This window comes from Protopterus annectens, chromosome 8.part0, assembly GCF_019279795.1.
Source record: "Protopterus annectens isolate FY-2018-M chromosome 8.part0, PAN1.0, whole genome shotgun sequence".
NCBI classification, from domain to species: Eukaryota; Metazoa; Chordata; order Ceratodontiformes; family Protopteridae; genus Protopterus; species Protopterus annectens.
The window spans coordinates 728,262,173-728,273,933 of record NC_056741.1 but is presented as its reverse complement, the minus strand read 5'-3'; the positions used below and the strand labels follow the sequence as shown (position 1 = coordinate 728,273,933).

The 11,761-nt window shown below is 41.3% G+C and overlaps 1 protein-coding gene across 1 annotated transcript in view; it reads right to left on the bottom strand.

The window, feature by feature from the left end:
• Positions 1-1,114: 1,114 nt before the first annotated feature.
• The window catches only part of UBL4A (ubiquitin like 4A), a 622,055-nt gene continuing 611,408 nt past the window's right edge, over positions 1,115-11,761 (bottom strand). The window contains exon 4 of the mRNA XM_044080181.1: positions 1,115-1,457. Within this exon, the coding sequence (XP_043936116.1) occupies positions 1,347-1,457 (111 nt within the window). The 3' untranslated portion in view covers positions 1,115-1,346. The remainder of the gene's footprint in view (positions 1,458-11,761) is intronic.

Genomic DNA, 11,761 nt, shown 5'->3' with positions numbered 1-11,761 from the left:
ACAGTTTTGAGTGACTTACAAAATTAGAAGTCACCCTTGTTGGCTTCCAATCACCGGTAATTCTTTTCTTGCAGGCTTTACACGCTCCAGAAATTCGCGTTTTATTATCATTTATAACATTTAGTTTAAAATCAGTGAAAAAAGTTGCAACACTATCTGGTATTTCTTGAACAAAGTCTGCCATGTTTACAATCAAACTAAACAGTACACAGGAACCGGAAGACGGAAGTTACGCATGGTGTAGGTAACAAGGTGAAGTGTGATTCGGAACTGAAACTGGAATGGGTTGCTGCTATGGTAAGATGGTAAGTTAATACACTGTTAGATTGCATTTCAATCACTGGTAAATACATAACAGAAACTTGTTATGCAATTTTATTTTAATTGTAAAATATCTAATTAAGCTTCTAACTAAGACATTTAATTAGAATTAGTTCAAAACAACTAATTTGAATTAGATGGCTATTTATTCTAATTAGAACTGCCACATTTTCCAATTAATTAGCTAATTATAATTAGCTAATTAGACAACACTGCTTCTCACATAACCTGGAAGATGAACCAAGCAATGAACTTAAAAGCAAAGGGAAGAGAGAAAAACAATTAAATACAGAGGATTTAAGGCAACCTTCCAAATTTAGTTCCTATAATCAGAAACTGTTTACTTATTTTACTAACAGAGATAAAAACTTGTCTTAAAAATCAATCATTCCTCAAAAACCATGTTCCAGTCCCTGTATGCTACATATTTTAGTAACACCAAGCAGGATACTACCACAAGGTTCTTTGGTGAACCAAGCATTCAGTTACCCCCCCCCCCCCAAAAAAAAATCCCTGACATCTTCAAATCACAGATTTATCGATTACTACAAAACAAGAATATGAACTCGTATAGAATCTCCCCACATGCACTGCAATCTAACTCTCCACCAAACTACCAGACAGTCAAAGGAAACACAATGACTGCTGACTTGTGCTTCAAAATATTATCCATTAAAGGCAGACCTGGCTGTATTTTTTTTTGTTTCATATTTCAGAAAGTATTCAGTTCTGAAATGTTCCATGTCAAGATCAATGCAGTAATTTCAATAACAGAAGAGAACGAACAGCAGTCTCCTGTTGCCAGTGAAGTAAATTTTAATTTATCAAAAGTCAAAGAAAGTTTTCTGGAAGATCTGAACATCTTAAGATGTAAAATCCCAGGCAAGTCTTTCCATTTTCACAGTCACTCCTGCACATGCTCAGAAGAAGCTGCAAGACCATCAAGGGTTTGTTCCCACATTCCCCATAGATAGACTGTATATTATTTTCATGGCCTTCAATAAAGCATGCTATCTTCATTTTCTCTAGTCAAAAAAGCCCACATCCATGGACTCTGCCATCTCTGGGTGCAATATGCGGGTAGCCAATCGTTCAATGTCATCGAGACTTAGATGTCGCAGGCTGCGTTCATAATCCTGTGAATCAGACAAAGGAAAAGACAAAATGAACAAAAGAGAATGTACACATTTGTTCATATATACCTTCATAGCTTTGGCCTGCCAAACTATTCAGAGCTCATATTTAAGCACAAGAGCTACAGGTTATCTTCATTATTAATGACCTATACAAAAAATAATAATAAAGCACACCATTCTGGAAAAAAAACCTTTACAATCTCATTTTAAAATTGATGACACTGGGTTTCATTAATTTTCAACTCTTATGGGGAAGGGGAGATTGCTGATGCATTTCTAGGACTTGCCACCTAGTTTTGAGTCTGTCAGTTTATTAACATATTAACAAGTTTCATTTCTACAGTATATTAGATGACAATTCAGGGATGTATGCCATTTTACAGTCTACTGCTAACTCCACTGTAATATACTCCAACATGGCTATTTTGATTCAATTCTGACAATGAAGCAGAAAGGGAGTGGGGGAAATTAAGTCACTATAAAGTGTAGAAAAACTTATCAAAATAATGAGACTATGGCTTAAGAGGAAGACTCAGAAGCCTGTACAGAGGAACACAAAACCGTATGTAGGGATACAGACACCATCTTGTCACCACTTCTAAGGAGAGTAGAAGAAGATGAATAACAGAAAAAGGGGGACAGAGATGGCACTGGAATGGGGATAAAAAGAACAGCGGACAGTACAGTTAACTTACACATGTATTAATATATGCATACATGCATGCATTCATGCATGGGCTATATTTGTTGATCAAGTCAGCCCTATTTGGCTTGTGGCCTATTGCAGGAGAGACCAGAGGTGGCATTCCTACTGATTAAAGGAAAACAATATATTAAAGCAGATTCCCCAACCCGCTGACTCTTCCAGTCCCTGTTCTTTGATAAAGCTAAAAAAAATCATCCTTGCAGCTTTAAAAAATAACCCACTCAATTGTTTTCCCTGTTCTGCTTCCTAGCTTTCTATACTGTTTTTGTTTCACTTTGCAAACAAACTTGAAAAACCTGTAGCTGGCTCTGAAATTATGATGTCACATCTGCCATCTGCTCTTGCTCTAGCTATCGGGATGTTTCCTCTCCCAAAGTGATGTAATCCCCGCTGATTTGCATGCTGTATAGAAGAGCCAGTGTTCCTCCCACATTGTGATGTCAGACCTGCCTTACCCAGCCCACTCAACCTAATAAAATCCATGTGGTGTGTGGAACTCCTTTTCATTGTACGTGTATCCTGTCGACTGCATTTGTTTGAGGGACTACTGAAAAGTTTGGATTGCCTGCATTTTCGTCTGCATTTTTTGCTTCATTGGTAAGATAAGTCTTCCTAGTGAATTAAAAATGTAATTCTACACACAGCCCCTGTTTGAATGCACTTCTAGCCCTATTTTGTGCTGCCTGATATAGTTTATGACTCTCTTCTGAACAGGAATACTCTTCCTCCCTATGAGGATTCTGCTGCTGAAGAATCTATCCCTTCAGCCTCTCCTCCTGAGGATTATTCTTTTGGGGAAACCCTGCATACCACGAGGGAGCACTTCCACTGGGAGAGCCAAGACTACTCAGAATCTAAGCAAAGGCTCAGCGATTTTCCTTTACTACCTCAGCACAGGCCTCTTGCTATCCCCCCTGTTTTAGACATTGTAGATGATGTATTTTCAGAGTCCGGCCTGTCTCCTGACCCTTTACCCCCTGCACCTGTTAAGCCAGACAGATACTACAGGGTTCCAGATTCACATAAATTTCTTTATAAAAACCCTGCTGCTGACCCAGAAACTATTTCTCAGGGTCCCAAAGGGGTCAAGGCTTCCACTGCTAAAAACCTATCCCCTCCGATAGGGATTCAAGGGCACTGGACAGATGGGGGGAAAAAGGTTTACACTTCTGCTACCTTGGCTGAGAGGGCTTTAAATTGTCAATTTCATATGCTTAAATATCAGCAATACTTAACGTCACTGCTTAAACAGAAAATATTAAATTCTGAATGTGCAGAAAACAAGGAAATGCAGGATTTATTGCATGCAACTGAACAAGTGGGAAGGCATACTTTGCAATGTGGTTTTGATTCTCCGGAGGCCTCTTGCAGGGCCGCTGTTACGGGTTCTGTCATTAGGAGGCATGCTTGGTTAAAGGAACAGAATCTGCCCGATCATGTTAAAGCAAAATTATTAGATGCTCCATTACAGTATGATACTTTGGTGTTAAAGCAGAGGAGGTGTTGAAGAAAATGGAGGACAAAGCAAAATCTATGCAGACAGTTAAGGATTTCTTACAGGTGCAGCCACCCAGATTTAGCAGGAACTGGCCCACAAAGTATTGGTCCTTTCCAGTGTCAGACAGGCCACAAAGAGGCAGCTACAGACGCCCCAGAGGCAGATCCCATTCCCAAGGCTCATACAGGCCTAAACAATGGGGTGCTTCTACCTCAAAAAGTGGAGAAGACAAATCACAGCTATACAGGAAACCGTCCCAATGACTTTCCTCTGCCAGCACCAAGCACTTATCTTTTGGCAGCCCCCTTAGGGGGGAAACTAGTACTTTTTTCACAAAATTGTCACGATCATCCAGGACAAATGGGTCTTGAATATAGTGTCTCAGGGCTACAGGTTCCACTTTCACACCCTGCCAAGGGCAAAAGGTATGCCAGACCTGCCATACAATCAATGGGCAGAGGCACAAAAGCAAGTTTCATCCCTCATGGACATGAGGGCCATTCAGCGAGTACCACAGCAACAGCAGGGACAAGGATTTTACTCTACTTTTCTTGGTACCCAGAAAGGACAAAGCCTGGAGACCAATACTGGACATGTCTATTCTAAACACATTTCTGGATGTTCCAAAATTCAAAATGTTGACTCCGCAGCAGCTTCTGCCCATGCTGGGCAAGAAGGCTTGGCTTGTAACTTTGGACCTAAAAGAGGCATACCTGCATGTCCCAATCAGACAATCTTGCAGAAGATACCTCAGATTCATAGCTGGTTCAATGCACTACCAATTCTCTGCACTGCCCTTTGGCTTTATCTACCGTGCCCAGGGTCTTCACAAAATGCCTGGCACCAGTAATTGCATTTTGCAAACAAAGAGGAATTCAAATATATCCTTACTTGGACGACTGCCTTATTCAAGCAGAGAACAAGGACATTCTACTAAAGCATCTGGCGTTTGTACAAAGATTACTAATTTGCCTAAGGTACACAGTAAACAAAAATAAATCAAAACTAGTACCCTCTCAAGAGATAATATTCCTGGGTGCAAGCTTAAATACAACTGCCCAGATGGCTTATCTCACGCCAGACAAAGGCAACTGACTTCTTACTTCAAAATGTTGGCAACAAAGACCCAGTTATCTGCAAGAAAAATTCTGCAGGCTTTGGGCTTCATGGCATCCTGCATCCTGCTAATTCCATATGCCAGACTGCATATGAGGAAACTACAATGGTATCTAAAAAGTGTTTGGACTCAACATTGCCACAGCCTGGAAACCTTAATTACCCTCATTCCCTGCCTGTAACAGGAGTTTCGATGGTGGGCACAGGCCTGTCACCACAACAAGGGACAGCCATTCACTTTACCCCCAGCCACGCAGACGCTAACAATGGATGCATCAGATTATGCCTGGGGGGCCCACATGGCAGAAAAATGTATTCAGGGCACATGGCCCGCAAGCCAGATGCATCTTCATATCAATCAAAAAGAGATGCTAGCTGTTCAACAATGCAGCACAACAATGCAGAAACACTAAAAGACATCATCTGGTAAACAAAGCAATACTGTCTCACAATGAAAACAGGCATGACATTAAACTTTGCCCTTGAAACTCACATTCATTGAAACCCACACCACATCCAAAGAAAATGCATCTGGCCAGTGGTGGATAAAGATTACCTTTGGGCTGTTTTCAAATCATTGGCCCCTTGCACACAAAACAAGAAACATACATGTGTTCTTTTCTTTATACACCTTCTTGACTTTATTAAATTATATTCCTTGTATAATACAACACACATGTTAGAGCGCATTTTATATTTGTTTGAACATTTTACCAGTAATCTGTACTGTAGGCAATGAAACAAAACACATGAACCAATAATGACAAAACTGCCCAAGTCAGAACTTTTCCATCATAAAAGTCTGCTTCCACACCCACACTATAAATAGAATGACAGTAGTGTAAGCCATAGGCATCTTGCACAGTGTCTCGCACTTATTTTCAATTTCATTTTGGGGGGGGGGGGGACAAAAGGTCAAAAACCAGGGACACATTTTAAACATTGCTTGTATAATTTTGTAAAGTTGCTAGAATAACATGTTGTGCTACCATTATGCATTTCACTGGCAGGTTTTGAACCCAGGACTATGCACTACAGTCTGAACAACATACCACTATGCCAAATCAGCAGCTGCCTGAAAAACAGGAAGACCGAAACTTAATAGCAATCATTTAATGAATTCATTTCTCACTTCTCAACATAGCTCTTAACCTCAACACAAAAAAACACAGACAAACAACAAAGCCAATAATGGGGGAATACAAATTCAGTTCTCACTTCTCACTCACCATATCTCTGAACTGTTAGCACAAAAACAATAATGGGGGAATACAAATTGTGTGCTCACTTCTTATCATAGCTATAAACTCAGCACAAAAAAAATGTTCTTACTTCTCATCATAGCTCTCTCAACTCTTAGTACAAAAAAAATCTGGACAAAGCTCAGAGCATAACTTTCAACTGTTACAGAAAAAAAATGTTCTCACTTATTATAGCTCTCAACTCACCCAGAAATGGTGGTGGCTAGGGAGAGTAGGCTCTTTTTACCCTGTACCAAAGGTACAGGGTTTGAGCCTGAATACCTCTAGCCACCAAGTGTATTATATGGGGGCATTTTCACAGAGACACACACACACTGGTTCCTTACCCTGAGTAGTTATTCCTCTGTTGTTGCTGCCATTAATCCCTGCCCTGAGTAGTTCCTGGCTCGGCGAACTGCTGTTTCAGCTTCCTGGCCTGCACAAGCTCTTCTGTTCCCCATGTTATTGCCTGCTGTTTCAGCTTCCTGGCCTGCACAAGCTCTTCTGTTTTCCATTCCCGCCGTTTCAGCGTTGCCCGCCAGCTTGCAATTCAGCCAGCCGGAAATGATGTGAGCTCCTTGAGCTCGATTCCGACTGGCTGGTAGCCTGACGGAGCTGACGTCATTGCGCATGTGATGACATCAGCTCCGACAATGCGAAAATTTTAAAAAAGCAAAGAAAAATCGGAAATGAAGGGGTGCTACTTGGGAATCGTGGCACCCCTTCATTTGGACCCCAAAACTCAGTAAAAACAGAGTAATTCGGAACGGTTGGGAGGTCTGCCTAGGGTCATTCTTGGTGTTGCCAAACAAACTTGTGGTTATGTGTGTGAAAGGGTGAGTGTGTGAGTTGAGTGAGTGTGGTGTGTGAGCTGGGCGAGTGTGTGTGTGGGGGGGGAGTGTGTGTGGGGGGCGAGCGTGAGGGGGGGCGAGTGTGGGTGTGTGTGGTGAGCGAGTGTGGGTGAGTGATTGAGTGTGGGTGGGTGAGTGATTGAGTGTGGGTGGGTTGAGTGGGTGTGGATGAGTGAGGTGTCTGAGTGTGGTGGGTGGCGAGTGTGGTGGGTGGCGAGGTGAGTGTGGGTGAGTCTCATTTTTGGATGTAATTTCTAAATTTTGTAAACTTTGTTTTTGTATTGTCATTTTGCTTTACATTGCCCTACCGATATGTGACAAAGTACAGGCAGAAGCACAGTAACAGCTGCAAAAACTAAGAGCATAAATTTGCAATAACCATGCGTATACATTAATTGCATGTTTTTACATAAGAAGCAAATGTCTGTCACAATTAATCGACAACACTACATCAGATTACAAGAAGTATGAAATACCGTATTTTTTTAAATTATGCCTTAAAAAAGCATGTTGGTGCTGTCATGCAAGTCTGTAAAATATTTCATGTTTATAGTGTGTTATTTGTTAGCTATTTAATCAAACGAGAAGGAAAAATAAGTGGGAGTTTGATGCTTTGCAAAACGGTGATTATTCCCAGTGCTATGTAGCTTGGTTCTAAATTTGACAGAAGTGCAACAAAAAAAGTGTCTCACTGTAAGGAGGGAAAGGCTGACAAGAAAACAGTACATTACTCTGGTCACCTGCTGTGAGCTGTCAGTCACATGCAGATAATGGGTCAAATTACCCTTAGCTCTTTGACAGCTAGGGAAGGTAGGTGTGAAGTGGGAGGGGAGATGCCTTGAAGAACTAGATTTCAGCCTTCACAAAAGTTAGCATTTCTAAGAAACAAAAGCAATAAAATGCACTTTTCAGTTCTGTTCTGTAGCATTTGCACTGCTTGTGTTTGAAGTAGTCATTGAAAAAGGATAACATTTTAACCAAAAGTAGGGAACTTTAAGACAGCAGTGAATGCCCGTTAAGCCAATGAAGTGACAGCAGCTCAAGGGAAAACATGGCAGATCTGATGCAATTTTTTTGAGACAAACAATGCATTCTGGGATACTTAGAGGCAGAGTAAACGGTCTGAATTATTTCAAAATGCCAGCCCCCATGTGGTCAGAGTCAGAAATTGCATATAAAAATATCTAAAAAGCTCTAAATAGTCCCAGAGTGCTATTAAAATGCAGGAAACACTAAACCATGATGAAATAAAAATGTTTTTTTGAGTCTGAGGGTGCGGTTGTCCTTTAAGGGAAATTTTGCCAAGACACTTGGGAAATGCCCCTACTCTTTCTTTCTCCTGCTGAATTGGGAGAATAAGCGCAAGATAGAGATCATCAGATCTATTATGGAGAATGCTGATGTGGACATAGGTTTATAGGTGATTACTAGGCTAATGGGACAAGAGTCTTTGCAAGCCTAGTCAACAATATCCAGGATATGACAATATTATATTTTAATTCCCCAGATACGGGATATGGTAGTATCAGGGTGGTAGGTCCTTGGGTGAAGCCCCGAGTCATTTTACAGACCATCTCTGTCCATAAGGGACATGGGTAGTACCCCAGGAGTGAATATACAAGCTGCCTATCCATTTAACCAAATTCTTTTTGAAGGGAATGAAGGATGGCCTTTGTTTTACGTATATGGGAAGTTTATTCCACAGACAAGGTAGCCCTTGGGATACAAATCTGTCTCTCCAGCAATTTCTGTTAAGAGTCACAAATAAGGTTCAGGTCCAAGGAACATGTAAACCCTTGTATAAATTTTTCTTGTGAATATGTAACATTTTCATCAGGGCTAGATCAGAGAATGCCTTGTAGGTCAGGCATGTCACCTCTCAATAAACTATATGAGACAGTAATGGGGTACGGCCTTTAGCCGGTCTGCATAACAATGTCTTATGCTTTATATTTTTAGTGAGAATTCTCAGGGGCTGCTCCAGTTGGTGTACGTACCTCGTTAGGTACATGCAGAAGGGAGCACTGTACTTGATTATGGACCTGATGAAGGCGTACAATGGCACTACGACTTTCTTTGAACTTGATGCCATGCCTTTACTTGGAAATTGAGCCACACAGAAGGATTTCCTCACCACCGTAGCTACCTGGTAGTTACAGTTTAGGTTACTATCTGTGTTCCTAGGTCCCTCACCACTGGGTCTACTTTTACGGGTGTGCTATCATACTATAATTTGCAGGGAGTTTTTACCGAAGGGTATGATTACACATTTGTAGCATTTACTCTCAGACCATGGTTTTGGCACCAGTCATTTGTCATTTTTAGGCTTATCTGTAGGATGTCAACATTAACTGGGGATTCAATGACTGCTCCCAGCTTACAGTTGTCAGTGAACTTGCAGTCTCATAACCTTCAGAGAAGTACATACCAAACCGGAGGGGGTCCCAGTCACTGAGCCCTGTGGGACACTGCTAATAGGTTTCTTATCAGAAGTGGATTTACCTATCCGGACATGCCCTGTTAGTGAGCCAGTCTATTTATTTGCCAATGTCAGGGTGTGCCTAACTCAGCAAGTTTATCTATGACCCAAATTGGGGGATTGTGTCGAAAGCTTTGGCTAGGTCTAGATAAATGGTGTATACTGTTTTACCCCCATCCATAGCCCTGGTGACTTGCTGAAGAAGCCCACCAGACTCAGCAAGCACGACCTCCCTTTGACAAAGCCAAATTGGGTCTGGTCCAGTGTTTGGTGATTTTGTATGTTGTTACTGATCAGGTTCATGACAATTCTCTCCATAACCTTGCATATAAGACTGGTCAAGCTTACATGCCTGTAGTTCCCTGGGTCAGTTTACGGATCCCCCCCTCGTGCAGAGGGAGGACTGCTGTAGTCCTCCATTCCTCAAGGACAAAGCCTGTCTGGATGCTGTGATTAAACAGGGTCTTCAGTGGTCCTAATAGATTCTGCTTTAACTTATTTAAGAAACATTATGGAATGTTGTCGGGACCCATGGAGGCTGTATTTTTGGCTTTAGCGAGCACAGTGAGGACCTGCTCTCTCGTAATGACCAGTAGGAGGATGACTGTGGGTACTTCTTTGGTTGTGGTAGGAGGCATCTGGACTGAACTTGTCATTGAGTAGGTCTGGCAACACGTACACCCAGCCTGAACCTAAACCATTCATGATTAACTCGGCACATTGCTAAGCGTTTCACCGGAGGTTGTGAACATATTTAAAAAAGCCTATTTATCTTTCACCTGGGAGGCTATCTTTGCCTCACATTTTGCTTTGGCAGATTTGTTCAGCTCTCTAATTTGTTTGTTTAGACCAAGTGTCTTTTTTGTACTTTTTGTCTGTTCCTTCTTGGGTTTGGAGAGGCTTTGTTTTTCCTTTTGTTAGATATCATATTTATACTAGGGGTCCACTAGGGTGGTTTATTTTTGCCAGTAATCATAGGTTTGACTCGGACAGGAACTGCCTTCAATATGCAGCTATGAATGTGGTTGTACAGTGCTTTTGTGTACAGTTCAAAGTAGGTCTCAGAGTTATCCGCTTGAGGGGCTTGGAAGTTTAATAAGCCATCATTTAGTTTAAGGCAATTGGCCTTTGCAAAGTTCTTAAAAGGTTTGGAGTCTGATGGGTGTTGAATGTTACTTTTAATAAGAAAGAAAAACATTTTGTGGTCATATCTTACCAGGGAGGAGTTAATGCACATGAGAAGCAGCATCCCCCCATGTTTATGAGTACTAGGTCTAAGATATTTGTATCTCTAATTAGGGAGCTAACTATTTACACCAGAATGTTTGCATTGCCAAAGTCCAAACATCTTTGAGCAAGTGAATTATGGGCCATGTAAGTATTTCAAGTTTATGGAGGGGGTAGATGAAGTCACCCATAAGCATGATGTTAGACTGAATATTAAGAGATGCCAGTAGGTTTAGGTAGGCAGTGTGGTTTTCCAGACTCCTGTTACAGATCTGTATCTAGCAAGGATAGGATAGGGGGTTGGTTAGCTATAAATGGAGAAGCTTAAACTAGTCATGTTGTTGGACCAGTCTAGCAGTGTACTTGCCCTTTATAAACACTAAGACACCTCCTCCCTTTGCTTTACCCTGAGCTGAGGGGGATCAAAATGTATGAAACATATTGTAGCCTTTGACAGCCAGGGTGCTTTCCATGGTTTTGAACCATGTTTCAGTAACTACACATATGTCTGCATTCTCCAGGGTGAGAAGTGCTTCCAGGGAGTGTAGTTTTTTTTTTTTTTTTTTTTTTTTTTTTAATTTAAACTCCTACAACTGAACAGCAGTACCTTTAGGTAGTACTGAGTAATTTTTGCTATGCTGGAGGGTTTAACAATTTGGCATGGCCTTAAAAAAGCACTATAGGGATAGATACATGTTTTTTCAGTATCTGGAAACCAAGTAGCAACAAGTGCAAAGCATTGTCCCCAGGCTGACAGATACAGGATCCCCTTGTTGTGACAACAGAAATTCAGCCAATTGTTGAATTCAATAATTTTTTGCTGGCACTGTGGCATCATCATCACTATTGAAGGGAGGCTAGACTCATACCCGCCTGAGACACATATTTAAGGAGTTGCATTCATGTCTTTCTTCATATAGTTGAGACACATATTTAAGGAGTTGCATTCATGTCTCTCTTCATATAGTCTAGTGAGGTATGTCTTAGTTCGTTTACTCCCACTTGACTATGGCCGTGTTATATTGGCACTTGTGGTTGAAAGATCTAAGTGCATGTATGAACTGGCAGACCCTGGCTCCAGACAGACAGATCACTGTGATCTCCTCCTTGTTTAGCCTGGTAAGGGATACATCAATATGTCTTAGAATGGAATCCCCAATAACTAGAACATTTGGCTGTGTGGTGT